This window comes from Oncorhynchus mykiss, chromosome 4 (assembly GCF_057628025.1).
Source record: "Oncorhynchus mykiss isolate SJ-2025 chromosome 4, ASM5762802v1, whole genome shotgun sequence".
Classification (NCBI taxonomy): domain Eukaryota; kingdom Metazoa; phylum Chordata; class Actinopteri; order Salmoniformes; family Salmonidae; genus Oncorhynchus; species Oncorhynchus mykiss.
In genome coordinates this window covers 71,900,775-71,925,618 of record NC_143025.1, presented here as the reverse complement: position 1 = coordinate 71,925,618, position 24,844 = coordinate 71,900,775, and the positions used below count along the sequence as shown (strand labels likewise).

The window sequence follows — 24,844 nt, the reverse complement described above, 5'->3', positions numbered from 1 at the left end:
TGTTCAAGGGCAGAACAACAGATTTGTACCTTGTCAGCTCGGGGGTTTGAACTTGCAACCTTCCGGTTACTAGTCCAACGCTCTAACCACTAGGCTACCCTGCCGCCAGTAATCTCAATGTCCTGTGTGCGAGCTGTGTGCTTTAAATTTGTGTGATGTGTCTAAGACTTTACTCAATCCTATTCACATTTCAAATGAAAGTTTCATTTGATAATTGCAATCCATTACAGCTCTATTGGTATTCTCACTTTCAAAACATGTTGAAAAGAAATTGACAAACAGAACAAGGGCTGTGGTTACAAAATAACAAAAATCTACATAAAACTAAACCAAAACACTAAATTAGGAAAAGAGATGTGCCAGATACCGTGTGTATCTGACATGAGTATGACAAGTGTAACAGAATGTCAGACTACTGCAAATCACTATCAAACACAATAAGACAACCCTGCTACCAGTGACTCCCATAGTACAGGCCTCTACAGACCATCACAGGTGAGTTAAACAGGACAGGTGAATGGGAGGGTAAGATTCCTCCAGGGGAGAGGGAGAACCAGGCCTCAGGAGAGAGGGGAGCATCTCAGTCGTGCACCCCATGCAGGGTGAGGGTTAGTCGGGATTGAGTGGGCTCAATGGCCCTGCATGTCTGCGGTGCCGGGAGGTTGTCCAGCTGTAGTGCTTAGGTACCGCCAGCTGAGGGCGGCGAGGATCATGGTAGCGGATAACAATATGGGGGAGTCCTCTCCTGTATTTATTTTATTTTATTTCAACTTTATTTAACCAGGTAGGCTAGTTGAGAATAAGTTCTCATTTACAACTGCAACCTGGCCAAGATAAAGGACAGCAGTTTGACACATACAATAACACAGAGTTACACATGACATTTATTTTACTTTTATTTAACTTGGCAAGTCAGTTAAGAACAAATTCTTATTTTCAATGACGGCCTAGGAACAGTGGGTTAACTGCAGTAGAAAAAAAGAAAACAAAAAGTCTATATGCAGTGAGTGCAAATGAGGTAAGATAAGGGAGATAAGGCAATGAATAGGCCATGGTGGCAAAGTAATTCCAATATAGCAATTAAACACTGGAATGGTAGGATGTGCTGAAGATTAATGTGCAAGTAGAGATACTGGGGTGCAAAGGAGCAAGATAAATAAATAAATACAGTATGGGTATGAGGTAGTTGGATGGGCTGTTTACAGATGGGCTATGTACAGGTGCAGTGATCTGTGAGCTGCTCTGACAGCTGGTGCTTAAAGCTAGTGAGGGAGATATGGGTCTCCAGCTTCAGCGATTTTTGCAGTTCATTCCAGTCATTGGCAGCAGAGAACTGGAAGGAAAGGCGGCCAAAGGAAGAATTGGCTTTGGGGGTGACCAGTGAGATATACCTGGTGGAGTGCATGCTACGGGTGGGTGCTGCTATGGTGACCAGTGACCTGAGATAAGGCGGGGCTTTACCTAGCAGACTTGTAGATGACCTGGAGCCAGTGAGTTTGGCAATAAGTATGAAGCGATGGCCAGCCAATGAGAGCGTACAGGTCGCAGTGGTGGGTAATATATGGGGCTTTGGTGACAAAACTGATGGCACTGTGATAGACTGCATTTGTTGAGTAGAGTGTTGGAGGCTATTTTGTAAATGACATCGCTGAAGTCGAGGATCGGTAGGATGGTCAGTTTTAAGAGGGTGTTTGGCAGCATGAGTGAAGGATGCTTTGTTGCGAAATAGGAAGCCGATTCTAGATTTAATTTTGAGATGTTTAATGTGAGTCTGGAAGGAGAGTTTATAGTCTAACCAGACACCTAGGTATTTGTAGTTGTCCACATATTCCACAGGGGTTTTGTCCCTTGACGGATCTGTCAGGGACACCCTATGTAACAGGGCTCTTTCCGAAGGTTGATAACAAGTGACCTGAAAGTTACTGGCCAGGTCGCAGTTGTAAATGAGAACTTATTGTCAACTGGCCCACCTCGTTAAATAAAGGTGAAATATTTTTTATTATTTTAACTGTAAAACGTTTTCCTTGGATTGATACAATTTATTTAAGTCAAAGTTAATGAGCATCAGATACTCACTGGAATTATGTCTGCATTGAACCAATGTTAGAAAATTAAGAAAAAAAACATTCACCTTCCAATCAATTTGAGTTATGAAATGTTTGAAATAAAATATACAGTCTTACATAAATGACAACAGGTTTAGAGTGTTTTCCCTCAGGACCCCAGAACTAGCATGACTTGAACTCATCTTTAATGAATATACAATTTTACTGTCTGTAAACTATAAAACTATCATCCATTGTCTTGTAGGAAGAGTCAATCTCCCCCAAAAACTGGGTTATCTTACAAAGGACACTGATGAGGCAGAATTTTTTTTAAATAAATAAACATTCAGAAACACTATTGTCTTTTATTCTTTTTTCAATGATATACAAATTAAAATATCACATAGCAATATTCATGTCTTCTTTGGTTGTGTACAAGGATACACCACACTATTGTAGCCTTCCTACTCACCAAAGCTCTGTCTTAAGGACACTTAGCAGCCTGCTACTATGTGCTCTGCTGCAGTCCCGCTTCTACCAGTCTCTGTATCATCTTACACTGGGCATGTCTCAAAAGACAAATGTGGCTTCCGCTCCTTGTCCCCTTTCCTTTGTCCACAATGAGAAAGACACAGACATATAGATGAAAGCTAAGCTAGGCTTCTGTCATATTGTTTCATATTTGCTATTACGTCTTTTCAGATCAGTGCAGTTGAGGTAGAGAATACAAGGGGAGGAGGCAACTTTAGACTATTGAGATGTGTCCAGTTTACTATGATTGAATGTGACAACATGTAGCTATACTGTACATAAACAATCATCTTAGTTCTTGCTATGGAGACATACAGACACTTATAAAACACATCAAACAGAACCATTGTGTTGTCATTAGTTGCTATTGAAAATAACATTACAACCCCCCCCCCCAAAAAACGACTATAAGAAATGCACAATGGTTTAGTTGATGTTTCTTAATCGCAATGTCCTGTATGTGTGTGAGCTGTGTGCTTTAGGTTTGTGTGATGGGTCCAAGACTTTACTAAATCCTATTCACATTTCAAATTAATGTTGAAAAAAAAAGTGAAATTACCAATCCATTATAGCTCTATTGGAATTCTCCCTTTCAAAACATGTAACAAACAAAACCAGGGTTGTGGTTACAAAATAACTCAAATCAACATAAAAACAAACCAAAAAAACAAATGAGAGATGTGCCAGGTGCCGTGTGTATCTGACGTGAGTATGACCAATGTGTTAGAAAATAATGTTGCGGAAAGTAAGACTGCAAACCACTATCAAACACAATAAGACAACCCTGCTACCAGTGACTCCCATAGTACAAGCCTCTACGGACCATCACAGGTGAGTTAAACAGGACAGGTGAATGGGAGGGTAAGATTCCTCCAGGGGAGAGGGAGAACCAGGCCTCAGGAGAGAGGGGAGCATCTCAGTCGTGCACCCCATGCAGGGTGAGGGTTAGTGGGGGTTGAGTGGGCTCAATGGCCCTGCATGTCAGCAGTGCCGGGAGGTTGTCCGGCTGTAGTGCTTAGGTACTGCCAGCTGAGGGCGGCGAGGATCATGGCAGCGGAGAGGTACATGGGGGAGAGGTGGGCAGTCCGGGAGGCCAGGGTGGCTTGGGAGAGAGTCCTCTCCTGGATCACACCCAGGATAAACAGGGTTTTGTCCCGGGATGGATCTGTCAAGGACACCCTCTGTAGCATCTGGAGAAAGAGAGAGAAAAAGAAAGAGCGAGAGATCAGAAAACTCAAACAAAGTAAGAACACACACTCAGATGCACAATAACACAAACAAACACAATTGAATACATGACACACCCAAATATACACACACCTCCTGGCTGTATTGGGCCATGATGCTTTGCACAGCACCCATGTTGGTGGCTTGCATCATGAGGGTGACGGCCTGACCCTTCCTGATTTTCACCACGCCCTGGAATACTTGAGGGTTGTTGTAACAGGCTGAGAGGGTCGCTATCGCCATCACCTGGACATTATTGAGACATACAGTACAGCAAAATGAAATGCTTCCTGAGGATCCTGACTCAAACAACCAGGAATGAAAAGTGAAAATGTGTTGAAAGGAAATGCAACTAGCAGCTTTCTCCAGTGGGAATGTACTTAGAAATGTAACATTTCAATGGTAGCATTTACCTGTGGTATGGCGCAGAAGTTGAAGACGCTCTGGTTGCGTAGGCGTGCCAGATAGGTGATGACATCAGGGACGTGGCGCAGGGCGTCTGTCACCAGCAGGTTGAGACAGGACAGGGCTGAGGTCAACTGGTCAGGCTCTGCCAGGTCCTCCAGACGACACGCAAACTGACTCCATGCCTACAGAGGGACATGCAACACACACATTAACTACACACACCCCATTAATGACACATACAGTGCGCACACACACACACACACACACAGTGTAGTTACCTCTTGTGGCCAGAAGGCCCGCGCCACCTGTATATCCTCAAGGTAGTCTCTGATGATGTTGGTCTTCTGGAGGAACAGGCCCATGGAGTTGGCCAGCTCTGTGTCTTTGCCCACCTCGGGGTCCTCCAGCTGGGAGGCAGAGAACAGCTGGGACAGGCCTATACCCACCAGCCCTGCCACATAGTGACAGTACTGCACAGGGGGTAATGTTAATACACATGTATTTAACACTCAAAAATCTATTACAGATTGGTGTGAAGTGAAGAAATCAGTGGGTTTAAGTTACTTTTGTCATTTGACACACGTCAGGCTACCACTAGGTTATAGTGACACACGTCAGGCTACCACTAGGTTATAGTGACACACGTCAGGCTACCACTAGGTTATAGTGACACACGTCAGGCTACCACTAGGTTATAGTGACACACATCAGGCTACCACTAGGTTATAGTGACACACATCAGGCTACCACTAGGTTATAGTGACACACGTCAGGCTACCACTAGGTTATAGTGACACACGTCAGGCTACCACTAGGTTATAGTGACACACGTCAGGCTACCACTAGGTTATAGTGACACACGTCAGGCTACCACTAGGTTATAGTGACACACGTCAGGCTACCACTAGGTAATAGTGACACACGTCAGGCTACCACTAGGTTATAGTGACACACGTCAGGCTACCACTAGGTAATAGTGACACACGTCAGACTACCACTAGGTAATAGTGACACACGTCAGGCTACCACTAGGTAATAGTGACACACATCAGGCTACCACTAGGTAATAGTGACACACGTCAGGCTACCACTAGGTTATAGTGACACACATCAGGCTACCACTAGGTAATAGTGACACGTGTCAGGCTACCACTAGGTAATAGTGACACGCGTCAGGCTACCACTAGGTAATAGTGACACACATCAGGCTACCACTAGGTTATAGTGACACACATCAGGCTACCACTAGGTTATAGTGACACGCGTCAGGCTACCACTAGGTAATAGTGACACGTGTCAGGCTACCACTAGGTAATAGTGACACACATCAGGCTACCACTAGGTAATAGTGACACACATCAGGCTACCACTAGGTTATAGTGACACACATCAGGCTACCACTAGGTAATAGTGACACACATCAGGCTACCACTAGGTAATAGTGACACGCGTCAGGCTACCACTAGGTAATAGTGACACACATCAGGCTACCACTAGGTTATAGTGACACACATCAGGCTACCACTAGGTAATAGTGACACACATCAGGCTACCACTAGGTAATAGTGACACGCGTCAGGCTACCACTAGGTAATAGTGACACACATCAGGCTACCACTAGGTAATAGTGACACACATCAGGCTACCACTAGGTAATAGTGACACACATCAGGCTACCACTAGGTAATAGTGACACGCGTCAGGCTACCACTAGGTAATAGTGACACACATCAGGCTACCACTAGGTTATAGTGACACACATCAGGCTACCACTAGGTAATAGTGACACACATCAGGCTACCACTAGGTAATAGTGACACGCGTCAGGCTACCACTAGGTAATAGTGACACACATCAGGCTACCACTAGGTAATAGTGACACGCGTCAGGCTACCACTAGGTAATAGTGACACACGTCAGGCTACTACTAGGTAATAGTGACACACGTCAGGCTACCACTAGGTAATAGTGACACGCGTCAGGCTACCACTAGGTAATAGTGACACGCGTCAGGCTACCACTAGGTAATAGTGACACACATCAGGCTACCACTAGGTAATAGTGACACGCGTCAGGCTACCACTAGGTAATAGTGACACGCGTCAGGCTACCACTAGGTAATAGTGACACACATCAGGCTACCACTAGGTAATAGTGATGGGGGGATAATTTGTTATTTTTATACAGTTACATATCAGGACATTATTTTTGACAATATATCGTATCCTATCGTTTTGACAATATCACAATATTATTTTTGCGCTTGTTGGCTGTACCTGCACCAAAACTCCAGTATCCAGTATTGTTCTCCATCTTCTTTTTAAATAGGGAGCAAATCGGTTTTAGCACTTATTTCCATGACTGATCAAAACGTGTTTTCTAATGCTCCCTCGTCTCTGCAGCAGACATGTGGTGAGCAATGTTTGGAACATCGCAATTAATCACAGTATCGAATTGCAATACATATCGCATCACCACCTACGTACCGTAATAATATTGTATCGTGAAGTCCCTGGCAATTCCCAGCTCTACTATTAACCAGCAAATGTGAAGCTGTTAGTCTAACACGTGTATAATGCTTGCCTAACATTAAGGTGACATTTACCTGGTCCCACTCCTTCATGGAGCCCACTTTCTTCTCCAGAAACTCAGCCATTCCAACTCCCATGCGGTGGCAGATGTCCGAGATCACATCCTGGTATGCCTGACCCAGGTTCCTGAACTCCAAGGAAATCTGAACAGAAAAGAGATTAATTTAAATACACACACACACACACACACACACACACACACATAGCATGATGACAGATGCCCATTGTATGATGTCTGCTACATATTTCATTGTCATGACAGTGTTATGCAATCCTTAGGTAAAAAAAGGCAGGCTCATTCCACCTGACTGGCATGTAGTCCTGTCAACCACCCTTCAGACCTCTGTTCATCCAACCAATCAGGGAGCTTCAATGCACTGCAGGAAAACAGCTCTGCTCACCTCTAGTTAGTGCATGTTTTTCCATTGCAAAAGAAGAAGCAAATAGTTGTGTTTTCACACTCAACAGTTCCAAGAATGTGTATCAAGAATGGTCCACCACCCAAAGGACATCCAGCCATCTTGACATAACTATGGGAAGGATTGGAGTTAACATGGGCCAGCATCCCTGTGGAACGCTCTAGAAACCTTGTAGAGTCCATGCCCTGTCGAGTCCCATAGGGCAGCGCACAATTGGCCCAGCGTTGTCCAGGTTTGGCCGGGGTAGGTCTTCATTGTAAATAAGAATTTGTTCTTAAATGACTTATATATATTTATATATACACTGATCAAAAAAATAAAGGGAACACTTAAACAACACAATGTAACTCCAAGTCAATCACACTTCTGTGAAATCAAACTGTCCACTTAGGAAGCAACACTGATTGACAATAAATTTCACATGCTGTTGTGCAAATGGAATAGACAACAGGTGGAAATTATAGGCAATTAGCAAGACACCCCCAATAAAGGAGTGGTTCTGCAGGTGGTGACCACAGACCACTTCTCAGTTCTTATGCTTCCTGGCTGATGTTTTGGTCACTTTTGAATGCTGGTGGTGCTTTCACTCTAGTGGTAGCATGAGACAGAGTCTACAACCCACACAAGTGGCTCAGGTAGTGCAGCTCATCCAGGATGGCACATCAATGCGAGCTGTGGCAACAAGGTTTGCTGTGTCTGTCAGCGTAGTGTGCAGAGCATGGAGGTGCTACCAGGAGACAGGCCAGTACATCAGGAGACGTGGAGGAGGCTGTAGGAGGACAACAACCCAGCCGCAGGACCGCTACCTCCGCCTTTGTGCAAGGAGGAGCAGGAAGAGCACTGCCAGAGCCCTGCAAAATGACCTCCAGCAGGCCACAAATGTGCATGTGTCTGCTCAAACGGTCAGAAACAGACTCCATGAGGGTGGTATGAGGGCCCGACGTCCAAAGGTGGGGGTTGTGCTTACAGCCCAACACCGTGCAGGACGTTTTTAATTTGCCAGAGAACACCAAGATTGGCAAATTCGCCACTGGCGCCCTGTGCTCTTCACAGATGAAAGCAGGTTCACACTGAGCACATGTGACAGACGTGACAGTCTGGAGACGCCGTGGAGAACGTTCTGCTGCCTGCAACATCCTCCAGCATGACCGGTTTGGCGGTGGGTCAGTCATGGTGTGGGGTGGCATTTCTTTAGGGGGGCCGCACAGCCCTCCATGTGCTCGCCAAGTGTAGCCTGACTGCCATTAGGTACCGAGATGAGATCCTCAGACCCCTTGTGAGACCATATGCTGGTGCGGTTGGCCCTGGGTTCCTCCTAATGCAAGACAATGCTAGACCTCATGTGGCTGGAGTGTCAGCAATTCCTGCAAGAGGAAGGCATTGATGCTATGGACTGGCCCGCCCGTTCCCCAGACTTGAATCCAATTGAGCACATCTGGGACATCATGTCTCGCTCCATCCACCAATGCCACATTGCACCACAGACTGTCCAGGAGTTGGCGGATGCTTTAGTCCAGGTCTGGGAGGAGATCCCTCAGGAGACCATCCGCCACCTCATCAGGAGCATGCCCAGGCGTTGTAGGGAGGTCATACAGGCACGTGGAGGCCACACACACTACTGAGCCTCATTTTGACTTGTTTTAAGGACATTACATCAAAGTTGGATCAGCCTGTAGTGTGGTTTTCCAGTTTAATTTTGAGTGTGACTCCAAATCCAGACCTCCATGGGTTGATAAATTTGATTTCCATTGATAATTTGTGTGATTTTGTTGTCAGCACATTCAACTATGTAAAGAAAAAAGTATTTAATAAGAATATTTCATTCAGATCTAGGATGTGTTATTTTAGTGTTCCCTTGATTTTTTTGAGCAGTATATATATATATATATATATATATATTGTATTGGTTACCTTATATATATATATATATATATAAAATGTAATGTTTACATTCTCTCTACGTTGCTAGTAGATTTCTATATTATTGCACATGTATTTATCTTAGTATCTTGTAATACGTCCTCATGATTGTATTGTTCCTCCCTTTTTAGAACCACGTAAAATACCTCAAATGGAAGCAGATGTGTCCACATGTATGTGGTGGTGACAAAGTGTACAGTAATGGGCCTCAACATAATATTCTAACCCGACAACACTATAGTGGGCAGATCTAACTGAATCCGTTTGAAGTAACTAGCGGGTGAGGAGTCAGAAGCCAACCACACAGACGAGCGTGCGATAGTTTTTACACCCCTTTAGTTCTCGACGGATTTAGAGACCAACAGATTTTTACACTTTATGTAGGGTTATATAGTACACAGTAGTGCCAGCGGTTCCACTGACCGTGGGGAAGTCCTCCAGGACCCGCCTGTCCTTCTCGTGGCTCTCAGTGAAACACCAGTTGGCCTGGTAAAGGTACGTGTGGAAGTCATTCAGCATGGGCACCTTCTTCTCCAGGGGGATGGTCATATCATCTTCCACCGTGTCAAGGGCACGTAGGACCAGGTAGAAGATACACACCGCATGCCTGGACAAAAAGAAGGGACAGGGGAAGAATTCATTGATTTGAGAAGGTTAGGACCTGCTCACTGAAAACCTAACTGTTACAGAGTGAGCTGGCAAGGGCTGACACCAACCCTGGGTATTCAGGAAGGAGCTGACAGACACCAATATTTAACTTTAATGTAACACTTGACATGTGATGTTTGGTATGAAGCTTAATACATTTTACTGCAGGGACTCATGTGTGAACTAAATACTGTCGGTCATCTGTTTAGGGAGACTGCATGCCATTTGAATGATGTAAAAAAAAAAATGTTTAAAAACTGTAATCAACCTTCCGGAACACACTTTGCTCTTAAAACCAGCTGTGTCACTTCTGTACACTGAACCGTGGGATTAGACACAATGTACTGCAATAGAAGTCGTTTACATTGAATTCCACCGCTAAAAAATCAGTTCAGTTACCGCAGGCCTGCGCTTGTGCACTTGCAGTCCATACTGTATGTTTGTCACTTGAAGTTTAGGCTATTTTACTGTCATATCAAAATGTTTGTTCTTAAGCCCTAAAGAGGTAAAGAAGTGAACTAAAGGTCAAAACTGATTACTGACCATATGTTCCAGGGTCAATACTAAAAAATAACCTAAAATCCTCCAAGTTCCAATATCTAATTTTGTCTTGCATGTGCCACAGTGCTGCCATTCAGCTGCCATGGTTCCTTACTTGGACAGGCTGCAGAGACACCTCTTACTAGGGACCGTCAAAAGGTTCAGGTTGCTGCACAGTCACCCCTTTAGTTTTAACCCTGCTACTCGCTGTTTATTATCTACGCACTCTACGTCACTTTACCCCTACCTACATGTACACATTACCTCAATTACCTCGACTAAGCTGTACCCCTGCACATTGACTCGCTACCAGTACCCCATTATTGTTAGTGTTACTTTTTTTAAACATTTTATTTAGTAAATATTTTCTTAACTGCATTGTTGGTTAAGGGCTTGTAAGTAAGAATTTCCTGGTACGTTCTATCTCTCTACCTGTTGTATTCAGAGCATGTGACAAATAAAAATGTATTTGATTCCAAGCTCTAGTCTAGAGCGCCCATTAAAATTATGTTTAAGGAGTATTTTTAAACTCGCTCTATGGTTAAAGTAGTAAGAAATATATGTAATTATTGTAAAAATCTATGACTGTGCTTAATTTACTATCATCCTAAATTAAAATATTAAATTAGTTTGTCATGTTGAATTATTTTATATTACGCTAATTTCCCTATGGTGGACAGAACGTGTTACTGCATTACACAGACAAACATTTTCACCACACAATATTTACAGGAAATACACATCCTTTTCACCTCAGATTGGTGATGATAGTGTAAATGTTTATAGTAATCACAATTACGCAAAATTGATTGCTTAAAAGAGACCAATATCTTTGCTTTAATACCAGTGTTTTTGTCATATGCGCCTGTTGGTAACCAATTGGGAAGGTCGAATTTACAACATACAACTGGGATCCACTTCAATGCCACTCCAACTGGTAATTACTGGTGGGAAACTCAACTATCATCCCTGAACTTTGACTTCTCCCACATGCTGACCTCTGACGTCATCTACTAAGGAAATGACCTCGATTACAGCACTTTCGTCAGTTCAATGCAACAATAAACATTATTTATAAAAGGCAATCTATTAATATGGTTTTTGAACACTATAATAGGAGCATGATAGCTGTAATTTTATTTATAGTTGATGCAGTTTGTTGGCCATTAGCCAATCGCCGTTTCTCAACGAGATCAAAACATGTGAATGCATCCAACTGGTATTCATGACTTCACAACTAACAATATCTACCTTCCCACTTGGTTAGGAACGCAGCATTAGAACGAGCCTGTCATTTTCCAGACCACGGTGGGAAGAAAAATGTGGGGGCTCCTCCTACAAATAAACATCTAGGGCCTCAATGCCACACAGATTTGAGGGTCACACGATCACAGAAATGTGTGCCAAACCCTGTCACTATTTAGAAATTGATGTGAGAATATGATTTGCCGAAGTTAGCCAGTAGAAAAAGGATTACAGAAGGAAATACAACACTTTAAACAGGTTAAGACTTTTCCTACTAGTTCACTTCGGAAAATCATTCTCACATCGATTTCTAAATAGCAACAGTGGTCATTTGACTTTCCAATCCGTGTGTGGTATTAAGGCTAGAGACGTTTGCAGGAAGAGCCCCAGAATTGTTTCTCATCGTCGTGGTTCCATTGATTTCAATACAAATAGATGCGAGTGATTAATTTGTGTTGAAATGTTAGGACCGGCACACTGAAAACCTAATGGTTACAGAGTGAGCAGGCAAAGGCTGACACCAATCCCGGCATTCGGGAAAGGGCTGACACCAATATTGAACTTTAATGTGTAACACCTGACATGTGATGTACAGTATGGTATGAAGCTTCATTTTACTGCAGGGACTCATGTCTCAACAAAGTGTGAACTAGCTACTGTAGGTCCTATGTGTAGGGAAACTCATGCCATTTGAATGACAGCTGTAAAAACCTGTAAGCAACCTATCAGGAACACGCACAAACACACACAATGTGTACTTAAAACCAGCACTTCTGTAAACTGAATGGTGGGAATAAAATAGACACAGTGCTGCAGCAGGGGAATATGGCTGGCTGTAATATAATTAATTATAAGCAGTTACATTGAATTGCCCCGCAAGCAAATCAGTTCAGTTACAGTAGTGCCCTACAACTTGCCTACAGCGTGTGCACTTGGCTATACATTTGCCACTTTGTAGGCTAGTTTAGACTACTTTTCTGTCATATTAAAATCAGTTTCTTTTCCAGATTTAAAATGGGTAAATAAGCGAACTCAAGGTCAAAACTGACCATTGTTCCAGGGTCAATAATAATACCCTAAAATCCTCCCAAGTTCCAATAGCCGATCACATTCTTGTCGTGTATTTGCCAAAGTGCTGATATTCAGCTGTCATGGTTCCTTGTTTACTTCGACATGCTGGAGACACACCCCTTACCTGCATGGTTGGAGAGCAAAGTTGGCAAGGTTATGCAAACTTACCGTAACTCTCCGTCTAGCGCCTGGATAACAGCGGCGAAACTGCGACTGGTCTGGTTCAGATAGAGGTAGCATGTCCGCAGGCTCTCACTCATGGATTCCTGGCAAGAGAAACATAGAAACACGGGGTGTCGGTAAGAGCCTACTGTCCGCAAAGCACTGGGGCGGGCGGCCCAACATCCCTCCTGCACGCCCCTCTCGCCCAGCCTTCCCCCAGAGAGAAGGGACCGTGAAGCGGGTCCAGGGCTCCGCGGGGTGACGCAGAGAGAGCGCTTGAACACCGTGAGAGAAACCGGACACTTGCAGCAAGCTCCGGCCATATGAGGAAAATGGACGCTCAGCCTTCCATGAGCAATTTAGACAACATTGTTGGCTATCCAGTTATTAATATCCGTGGTATTCATTCGTGCGCGCAGTTCAGCAGAGGACATGGGGTGTTACTCTGTAGCGGGGTGAAAACTTTAGGAAGTTATAGACTTTGCAGGGCGGGGTCAGTCGGTGATCTTTAAACAAGTCTCACGGCCTATACAGTCTCCAGACCAGAGTAATAAATCCATCCACATACCTCGAAGAATTTGTCCACGGGCGCACCCATTGAGCGCAGCAGTAGGCTGTGATGCAGTTTGACATCGGAGCCCCTCCCACTTCAGTCATAACACAGCAGTGTTTTCTGCAAGAGTAAGCAGTACCCCCCGAACAACATGTAACACACTATACGCCATGTTTGCTAAACATTGGACACAGACCTATCAATTCCCCAAAATAATGATCATGCACATCATCATTCACACATAACTAAACGTTTTATTGTGTAAGTATATGTGTTTCTCTGCAATCGTAATTTGAATTAGGTAGGCTTATTTGGCCAACCAAGTGACGCATAAGAAGTTGCTTGCCTACAATTTCCTCTAACAATTTTCTCAACATTGCAAAACGCATGAATTTGGGGAAATGTTGAGCTGACTGACAGATGATGCTGTACTGTCATCTAGTGGCAGACAGTAGCAAAAACAAAGTGGTTATATTATGCCAGTGGTCTCCAACTGGCGGCCCGCGGGCCTGGTTTTATTTGGCCGTATTCCCACGCACAATGGAGAGAAACAGTATGGGATCATATAGAAATGTAAGCAAGGTTTGAAATGATTGTGTTTTATTATATCAGTTTGGGCGTCTTGCGGTCAATTTGCAGTTTGCAAATGATTTGTAATTATGTTCTGGACCCTGACCATCCACTCAATAAAAAATCGTCCAGCGGCCGAATCTAGTTGATAATCCCTGCATTATGCCCATCGTGGACTGGCAGGCTGCTTGGAACTCAAGACGCACACCATTGTGCACTAGCCAGGGGAAGCCACCACGCGCTTTCAGATTTTCGCATGTAACTGGACTCTTGATTCAAGAACATCGCCCCCCCTTTAATTGACACCTGAAGTGTCTTATATCAAAGCTAGCTCTCGTCATAAAATACTCTCTATTTGGCTAGAACGTTATGATAGTGTCATTCATCCATCATAAAGGGAAATCCTACTGGACATTCACAGTGGTGTAAAGTACTTACGTAAAAATACTTTAAAATCCGGGTTAGGTTTGACCGGGGTAGGCCGTCATTGTCAATAAGAATGTGTTCTTAACTCACTTGTCTAGTTAAATAAAGGTTAGATAAAATAAATAACGTTTTTTGGGAGTATAACTTTTACTTCAATACAGAAAATGCTGTACTTTTTATGGACATTTTCCCTGGAACCCAAAAGTACTCGTTACATTTTGAATGCTTAGCAGGACAGAAAATGGTCCAATTCGCACACATATCAAGAGAATATCCCTTGTCATCCCTACTGCCTCTGATCTAGCAGACTCACGAAACACAAATGCTTTGTTTGTAAATTATGTCTTGAGTGTTGCAGTGTGACCCTGGATATCCGTATATTTTTTGGTTTGCTTAATATAAGGAATTGTTATTATTCATACTTTTACTTTTACTTTTGATACTTAAGTATATTTAAAACCAAATACTTTTAGATTTTTACTCAAGTACTATTTTACTGGGTGACTTTTACTTGAGTCATTTTCTATTAAGGGATCTTCACCACTGGACATTCAACTATCATCATTCCAGGTCAAAGCGGTGTTTAACGTGTCGGAAATCAGGCATTACCTGCGCAGTCAAACAAACATGCGCACAGCATCTGCTCCCGGAATGAACCCACAAAGGCTATTATATAACTCAAATCCCAGCTATTAAGTCAATGGTTATCCTTGTCTCTAGCCTGAACTGCGCATCTATTATTTATTCTAGGCCTACACAATACAAACATTGCTGTGAGAAATAGAGTTAGAATAGGCTACCCTTCTAGTTCATTCAGGTAGTTAGTTGACTAGGTAACCTATTACTGTTACTACTGTGCCATTGCTCCTGTAGAATGTGTCTACGGATTTGGTGAAGCCAGAAGCATTGTTGTGTAGAAAATGCAAGTGGGCCAATGTTGAAGAGATGCATGGATACAGACTGGCACTGTTAGCGCGCACATTATGTTGTGTAGGTCTATGCTATTCCAAAATGTATAAGAAACGACAATAGCGAGTCGTGCCGTAGCCTAGGTTACAGGTAGGCAATAATCGGGGGGTTTAGAGCAGATAGCTACTCACATAGTCCAACTTGGGCATCACAGTGCGACAGCCCCCCATTTTAAACTTGAACAGGTTGAATATTTCCTCCGGGTGTCCTAACGATTTTACGATATCCATGTTTTATCTTTTGACCACACGTACGCCGATGATGCTTTCTTGTATCGTGTGCTTATTCCACCCAAGTGCGCTTAAAACCTGGCAATATTTTCTCCATTCAAACGTTGAGCCGCTGAGCTATAGAGCAGCCGGCCCCTTTCCACTGAAAAAAAGTCGTCAGATCGAATGACGCCTGTGATTGGTCAGAAAATCATGGGCTCAGTGCCCGTCGACCAGTGGATGACTAGAGCGGCTGGTGTGACGTCCCGCCCCGGCCGTGTTTCTCCAAACTGAGGCATCTGATTGGATGATACGTTGTTTAACGCGAGAGACCATCCGGACGGAGTGTGACAGATACTGTTGTTATGTCACACTGTACATCACCCGTTTTAATAACCAAAAAATATTCTGTTATTCTGAGACCAAGTCAACAGCTGCCCATGTCCTACATTTTAGGCTAATTTATTTATTATAATGAATTTATCAACATTCCCTTTTTGTATGTATAATGGGATAATTTTCATACAGTAGACTGGCATGACCTGTGTGTATGCTTGTGAAGTTGTGCATACTGTATATGTGTTGCACATTTTTACATTAGAAGAAAACAGAAAACAAAAAAAAGTTTTCAGATTTACACTTGTACAGTAAAGCCTACTGAACCTGTAACTGGGACTGGCTAAACTCTGCTTTTCTAAATAGCCTACAGATTAGTGAGCTACACCAGCAGATTCACTACAATTTAGTGGATCAACCTGAAATATACCTTTCACCTGAAGGACTTGAATCCCCCTCCCTGTCTCTCTCTCCTCCCCCTCTTTCTCTTCTCTCGTCTTCTTCTTCTCTCCCTCTCTCGATTCAATTCAATTCAAGGGGCTTTACTGGCATGTGAAAGATATGTTAACATTGCCAAGGATAGTGAAATGGATAAACAAAAGTGAAATAAACAATACAAAGTGAACAGTAAATATTACACACACACACACACAAGTATCAAAATAATGAAGACATTCCACATGTCATATTATGTCTATATACAGTGCCTTGCGAAAGTATTCGGCCCCCTTGAACTTTGCGACCTTTTGCCACATTTCAGGCTTCAAACATAAAGATATAAAACTGTATTTTTTTGTGAAGAATCAACAACAAGTGGGACACAATCATGAAGTGGAACGACATTTATTGGATATTTCAAACTTTTTTAACAAATCAAAAACTGAAAGATTGGGCGTGCAAAATTATTCAGCCCCTTTACTTTCAGTGCAGCAAACTCTCTCCAGAAGTTCAGTGAGGATCTCTGAATGATCCAATGTTGACATAAATGACTAATGATGATAAATACAATCCACCTGTGTGTAATCAAGTCTCCGTATAAATGCACCTGCACTGTGATAGTCTCAGAGGTCCGTTAAAAGCGCAGAGAGCATCATGAAGAACAAGGAACACACCAGGCAGGTCCGAGATACTGTTGTGAATAAGTTTAAATCCGGATTTGGATACAAAAAGATTTCCCAAGCTTTAAACATCCCAAGGAGCACTGTGCAAGCGATAATATTGAAATGGAAGGAGTATCAGACCACTGCAAATCTACCAAGACCTGGCCGTCCCTCTAAACTTTCAGCTCATACAAGGAGAAGACTGATCAGAGATGCAGCCAAGAGGCCCATGATCACTCTGGATGAACTGCAGAGATCTACAGCTGAGGTGGGAGACTCTGTCCATAGGACAACAATCAGTTGTATATTGCACAAATCTGGCCTTTATGGAAGAGTGGCAAGAAGAAAGCCATTTCTTAAAGATATCCATAAAAAGTGTCGTTTAAAGTTTGCCACAAGCCACCTGGGAGACACACCAAACATGTGGAAGAAGGTGCTCTGGTCAGATGAAACCAAAATTGAACTTTTTGGCAACAATGCAAAACGTTATGTTTGGCGTAAAAGCAACACAGCTGAACACACCATCCCCACTGTCAAACATGGTGGTGGCAGCATCATGGTTTGGGCCTGCTTTTCTTCAGCAGGGACAGGGAAGATGGTTCAAATTGATGGGAAGATGGGTGGAGCCAAATACAGGACCATTCTGGAAGAAAACCTGATGGAGTCTGCAAAAGACCTGAGACTGGGACGGAGATTTGTCTTCCAACAAGACAATGATCCAAAACATAAAGCAAAATCTACAATGGAATGGTTCAAAAATAAACATATCCAGGTGTTAGAATGGCCAAGTCAAAGTCCAGACCTGAATCCAATCGAGAATCTGTGGAAAGAACTGAAAACCGCTGTTCACAAATGTTCTCCATCCAACCTCACTGAGCTCGAGCTGTTTTGCAAGGAGGAATGGGAACAAATTTCAGTCTCTCGATGTGCAAAACTGATAGAGACATACCCCAAGCGACTTACAGCTGTAATCGCAGCAAAAGGTGGCGCTACAAAGTATTAACTTAAGGAGGCTGAATAATTTTGCACGCCCAATTTTTCAGTTTTTGATTTGTTAAAAAAGTTTGAAATATCCAATAAATGTCGTTCCACTTCATGATTGTGTCCCACTAGTTGTTGATTCTTCACAAAAAAATACAGTTTTATATCTTTATGTTTGAAGCCTGAAATGTGGCAAAAGGTCGCAAAGTTCAAGGGGGCCGAATACTTTCGCAAGGCACTGTATGTCACACCCTGAACTGTTTCACATGTCTTTGTGCTTGTCTCCACCCCCCTCCAGGTGTCGCCCGTCTTTCCCATTTTGACCATTCTGCCTGCCTTGAACCTGAGCTTGCCTGCCGTTCTGTAGCTTTTCACCCCATACTGGATTATTGACCTCTGCCTGCCCTGACCCCGAGACTGCCTGCCGTTCTGTACCTTTCAGACTCTGATCTGGATTATTGACCTCTGCCTGCCCTGACCCCGAGACTGCCTGCCGTTCTGTACCTTTCAGACTCTGATCTGGATTATTGACCTCTGCCTGCCCTGACCCCGAGACTGCCTGCCGTTCTGTACCTTTCAGACTCTGATCTGGATTATTGACCTCTGCCTGCCCTGACCCCGAGACTGCTTGCCGTTCTGTACCTTACGGACTCTGATCTTGATTACTGACTTTTGCCTCCACTTGACCTGTCGTTTTGCCTGCCGTTCTGTACTTGACGGACTCTGATCTGGATTATTGACCTCTGCCTGCCCTGACCCCGAGACTGCTTGCCGTTCTGTACCTTACGGACTCTGATCTTGATTACTGACTTCTGCCTGCACTTGACCTGTCGTTTTGCCTGCCCCCTGTGATTGTAAGAAACGTTTGTTTCTTTGACACCGTCTGCATCTGGAACTTTTCCTGAAACTTGATAATATACAGTGTTGTAATGATGCGCATGTAACGGAGTGCGTACTGACAGCAGAGAAGTCAGGTGCAGGAGAGCGAAAACTGATTTACAACGGTGTCGTTTCATAAACATAAAAAACACAGTAAACAGAACAATCAATGAATGGGTCAAACAAAAGCTGGTATCCACCAGCATAACGTACACAAGCACTACATGAAACAATTCCGGACAAGGACAAGGGGGAAACAGAGGGTTAAATACACAACATGTATTGGATGGAATTGAAACCAGGTGTGTGGGAAGACAAGACAAAACCAATGGAAAATGAAAGGTGGATCGGCGATGGCTAGAAGGCCGGTGACGTCGATCGCCAAACGCAGCCTGAACTAGGAGAGGGACCGACTTCGGCGGAAGTTGTGACAGCGCAAATAGTTCAAGTACAAAAGGAAAAACAAATTAACCTCAATATGGGTAGTATTTACACTGGTGGTGTTCTTCACTGGTTGCCCTTTTCTTGTGGCAACAGGTCACAAGTCTTGTTGCTGTGATTGCCCACTGTGGTATTTCATCCAATAGATATGCGAGTTTATCAAAATTGGATTTGTTTTCAAATTATTTGTGGGTCTGTGTAATCTGAGGGAAATATGTGTCTCTAATATGGTCATACATTTGGCAGCTCAGTTTCCACCTCATTTTGTGGGCAGTGTCCACATTTTATATGCCACTGTGTACTCTCTGTTTAGGGCCAAATAACATTATTGTTTGCTGTTATTTTTGTTAATTCTTTCCAATGTGTCAAGTAATTATCTTTTTGTTTTCTCATGATTTGGTTGGGTTTAATTGTTTTGCTGTCCTGGGGCTTTGCGGGTTTTGCTCTGAATGCATTATTTGGTGTTTTATATTGTATTGCCAGGTCGCAATTGTAAATGAGAACTTGTTCTCAACTTGCCTACCTGGTTAAATAAAGGTGCGAAAAAATAATAATAGTACATTGAGGATATTTTTGCAGAATTCTGCATGCTGTCTCAATTTGCTGTGGAAGTTAGCTGTGGCACTGATGTTGAGGCTGAGGTATGTTAGTTTTTTTTGCTCTAGGGCAACAGTGTTTAGATGGAATTTTTATTTGTGGTCCTGGCAACTAGACCTTTTTTGTAACACCATTATTTTTTGTCTTACTGAGATTTACTGTCAGGGCTCAGGTCTGACATCTGTGCAGAAGATCTAGGTGCTGCTCTCACCTCCCCCTCTCTTTCTCTTCTTCTTCTTCTTCTTCTTCTTCTCTCTTGCTCTCTCTTTCTCAAATTCAAAACGTTTTGTCAGTAAAGCATCACTGTATACGATATACATTGTATTAAAATAATACATAATAGTAATATGAAATAGTGATAATAAAAGTAATTATAAAAAATAAAGAGAAATCTCTCTCTCACTCTATTTCTCTCTCTGTCTCCAAATTTCTTCCCCCCTCTCTCCCTCTCCCTCTCTCTCTGTTTCTCTCTAACTCTCCTTTTCTCTCTCGCTCTCTCTCTCTGTTTCTCTTTCTCTCTCTGTTTCTCTCTCTCTTTCACTCTCCCGCTCTCTCTCTCTGTGTGTTTCTCTCTCTCTCTCTCTCTGTTTCTCTGTTTCACTGTGGAAATGTGCGTAAGTACCCGCCTAAGCCCAGTCCACACAGGCAGTTCTGATCATGAAATATTATTTAAGTAAGACAGTGCCGCGCTAAGCCTGTTCAACATTTTATTCAGCAAGGCTCTTTGACTACTCGTGCTGTTTTTGAGGAGGCTATCTATACAATCCAATCCTCTGTCTGTACTTTCCATTTAGAGAACAGGAACAGAAATAAACCTGCAACAAATCCAGTTATAAACAGCTATTGTAGGCCTACCATCTGCAGGGATCTGAGCCCCAGAGGAACTACTTCATGTTTAAATTAGAATGAAACCTGAGGCAAGAATCACACCTGGAGCACGGATTCAACACAGACATTTTGTGTCAAGCCCAAACGGCAGTGGAGAAAAGGGTAATGGAGAAATTATGAGCAGTAATTACTCCTCCTCCTAAAGATTTGTTCCTTTAACTCCCACACTCCCTTACAGGTATTGACATGAACATAACCAGGGCTATAACAATAGGATATCATTTGAGTAATAGTCAAGGGTGAACGAGTATGATGCATCCCAGAAAATAGAAGAGGCCTATAGGCATGAACCGATACTGTGTGTCGAAAAGCTACATGTACATGTCAAGAAGGTATTTACAACCATGGATGAACTTGCCAGACTGGATATGGGCCTAGTAGCCATCCGTGAGATCCTTTTACTGTTGCTGAACTACTGTTTATGCATTGGCTACACACAATGATTGGCTGGCAAAAGGATTTCATCACTGCTTTGCATTTAAGGCCAACACAAGGAGGAGCATAAATACGGACTCATGCTATACATTATATGGCTCATTTTCATAAAGGAGCCTTGACAAGCAAAGGAGGATCTTCTTAGCGATCCATGGCTCTGCCTGTGTCTAATACACAAGTCTACTCTGACTCATGTGTTGGACGACAGATACTTGAAATACTGGACTATAGTCAAATACATTTGATCAGCTAACTGAAGCACAAGTAAACTGAAATTGGTTTCAGTGTTTTCTGAGTTGCCTGAGGCAAGAAGTCAAGAAGTCAATAATACAACGGATTTTCCCCAGAAGGTAAAGAAATACTTACTATTCTTGTAACAATCGTTTATAATAATATCATTATTTTAAGTAATCATGTTCTTATCATGAGATACAGTTGAAGTCGGAAGTTTACATACACTTAGGTTGGAGTCATTAAAACTAATTTAAACTCGTTTTTCAACCACTCCACAAATTTCTTGTTAACAAATTATAGTTTTGGCAAGTCAGTTAGGACATCTACTTTGTTCATGACACAAGTCATTTTTCCAACAATTGTTTACAGACAGATTATTTTACTTATAATTCACTGTATCACAATTCCAGTGGGTGAGAAGTTTACATACACCAAGTTGACTGTGCCTTTATTAAACAGCTTGGAAAATTCCAGAAAATGATGTCATGGCTTTAGAAGCTTCTGATAGGCTAATTGACATCATTTGAGTCAATTGGAGGTGTACCTGTGGATGTATTTCAAGGCCTACCTTCAAACTCACTGCCTCTTTGCTTGACATCATGGGAAAATCAAAAGAAATCAGCCAGGACCTCAGAAGAAAAAAAATTGTAGACCTCCACAATGGTTAATCCTTGGGAGCAATTACCTGAAGGTACCACGTTCATCTGTACAAACAATAGAACGAAAGTATAAACACCATGGGACCACGCAGCCATCATACCGCACAGGAAGGAGACGCGCTCTGTCTTCTAGAGATGAACATACTTTGGTGCAAAATGTGCTAATCAATCCCAGAACAACAGCAAAGGACCTTGTGAAGATGCTGGAGGAAACTGGTACAAAAGTATCTATATCCACAGTAAAAATGAGTCCTATATTCCTACCCCCCCCCCCAAAGGTGCGGACTCCCGGCCGCACACCTAAACCCATAGGGGAGGGTCTGGGTGGGCGTCTGTCCACGGTGGCGGCTCTGGCGCGGGACGTGGACCCCACTCCAACACAGTCTTAGTCCGCTTACTTCGCATCCTTAGATTGGCGACCCTCGCCGCCGACCTTGGCCTACTAACCTTAACCAAGGGCCCCACTGGACTGAGGGGCAGCTCCGGACTGAGAGACAGCTCCGGACTGAGAGACAGCTCGGGACTGAGGGGTAGCTCGGGACTGAGGGGTAGCTCGGGACTGAGGGGTAGCTCAAGACTGAGGGGTAGCTCAAGACTGAGGGGTAGCTCAAGACTGAGGGGTAGCTCAAGACTGAGGGGTAGCTCAGGACTGAGGGGTAGCTCAGGACTGAGAGGAAGCTCAGGCAGGTTGATGGCTCTGGCCGATCCTGGCAGACTGGCGGTACTGGCGGATCCTGGCAGACTGGCGACTCTGTCGGATCCTGGCTGACTGGTGACTCTGGCGGATCCTGGCTGACTGGCGACTCTGGCGGATCCTGGCTGACGGGAGACTCTGGCTGCTCCATGCTGACGGGAGACTCTGGCTGCTCCATGACAGACGGGAGACTCTGGCTGCTCCATGACAGACGGGAGACTCTGGCGGCTCCATGACAGACGGGAGACTCTGGCGGCTCCATGACAGACGGGAGACTCTGGCGGCTCCATGACAGACGGGAGACTCTGGCGGCTCCATGACAGACGGGAGACTCTGGCGGCTCATGACAGACGGGAGACTCTGGCGGCTCATGACAGACGGGAGACTCTGGCGGCTCATGACAGACGGGAGACTGGCGGCTCATGACAGACGGGAGACTCTGGCGGCTCATGACAGACGGGAGACTCTGGCGGCTCATGACAGACGGGAGACTCTGGCGGCTCATGACAGACGGGAGACTCTGGCGGCTCATGACAGACGGGAGACTCTGGCGGCTCATGACAGACGGGAGACTCTGGCGGCTCATGACAGACGGGAGACTCTGGCGGCTCATGACAGATGGGAGACTCTGGCGGCTCATGACAGATGGGAGACTCTGGCTGCTTATGACAGACGGGAGACTCTGGCGGCTCATGACAGACGGGAGACTCTGGCGGCTCATGACATACGGGAGACTCCGGCAGCGCTGGCGAGGAGGAAGGCTCCGGCAGCGCTGGACAGGCGGGAGACTCCGGCAGCGCTGGAGAGGAGGAAGGCTCTGGCAGCGCTGGACAGGCGGGAGGCTCCGGCAGCGCTGGAGAGGAGGAAGGCTCTGGCAGGCGAGGCGCACTGTAGGCCTGATGCGTGGTGCTGGCACTGGTGGTACTGGGCCGAGGACACGCACAGGAAGCCTGGTGCGGGGAGCTGCCACCGGAGGGCTGGTGCGTGGAGGTGGTACTGGATAGACCGGACCGTGCAGGCGCACTGGAGCTCTTGAGCACAGAGCCTGCCCAACCTTACCTGGTTGAATGCTCCCGGTCGCCCTGCCAGTGCGGCGAGGTGGAATAGCCCGCACTGGGCTATGCAGGCGAACCGGGGACACCGTGCGCAAGGCTGGTGCCATGTAAGCCGGCCGGTGCCATGTAAGCCGGCCCAAGGAGACGCACTGGAGACCAGATGCGTAGAGCCGGCTTCATGACACTTGGCTCGATGCCCACTCTAGCCCGGCCGATACGAGGAGCTGGTATGTACCGCACATGGCTATGCACCCGCACTGGAGACACCGTGCGCACCACAGCATTACATTGTGCCTGCCCGGTCTCTCTAGCCCCCCAGTAAGCACAGGAAGTTGGCGCAGGTCTCCTACCTGGCTTCGCCATACTCCCTGTGTGCCCCCCCCAATAATTTATTTTCGGGGCTGACTCTCGGGCTTCCATCCACGCCGCCGTGTTCGTCTCTCCAACTCCATTCTCCTATAACCCTCCTCGCAGGGTCGACCGCCTGTCTATTTCCTCCCAAGTCCTATAGTCCTGACTTCGCTGCTCCTGCTGCCGCTGCCTGTCACCACACCGCTTGGTCCTGTTGTGGTGGGTGATTCTGTTACGGTTTTCTTCCGATGAAGGAGAGGAGGACCAAAATTCAGCGTGGTTATTCATAAACATCTTTAATAAAGATGAAAATACGAACACTATACAAAAACAATAAACGTGAAAAACCGAAACAGCCCTATCTAGTGCAACAAACACAGAGACAGGAACAATCACCCACAAAACACTCAAAGAATATGGCTGCCTAAATATGGTTCCCAATCAGAGACAACGATAAACACCTGCTTCTGATTGAGAACCACTCCAGGCAACCATAGACTTTCCTAGACTACTTCACTAACCACAATCCCATTACCTACAAAAAAAACCTAGATAAAACACACCACATAAATACCCATGTCACACCCTGGCCTGACCAAAATAATAAAGAAAACACAAAACACTAAGACCAGGGCGTGACACAAAATTCACCCAACTTAT

At 44.5% G+C, this 24,844-nt stretch overlaps 1 protein-coding gene across 3 annotated transcripts; it reads right to left on the bottom strand.

Moving 5' to 3' along the window:
- Positions 1 to 880: 880 nt before the first annotated feature.
- Positions 881 to 15,718, bottom strand: fdft1 (farnesyl-diphosphate farnesyltransferase 1). 3 transcript variants are annotated; one of them, XM_021600665.3, is made up of 8 exons: positions 15,457 to 15,718; positions 12,814 to 12,911; positions 9,565 to 9,748; positions 6,817 to 6,945; positions 4,490 to 4,681; positions 4,217 to 4,393; positions 3,897 to 4,049; positions 881 to 3,766 (listed from the first exon to the last, which is right to left on the bottom strand). In XM_021600665.3, the coding sequence occupies exons 1-8, from the start codon at positions 15,553 to 15,555 to the stop codon at positions 3,542 to 3,544; spliced, it is 1,257 nt and encodes a 418-aa protein (XP_021456340.3). In that variant the 5' UTR covers positions 15,556 to 15,718; the 3' UTR covers positions 881 to 3,541. The 3 variants fall into 3 exon arrangements, with proteins under 3 accessions (XP_021456340.3, XP_090089088.1, XP_036831816.2); XM_090232962.1 differs by having other exon boundaries at positions 9,667 to 9,748; positions 15,457 to 15,678; XM_036975921.2 differs by lacking the exon at positions 15,457 to 15,718 and having other exon boundaries at positions 12,814 to 13,389.
- Between the last annotated feature and the right edge of the window lie 9,126 nt (positions 15,719 to 24,844).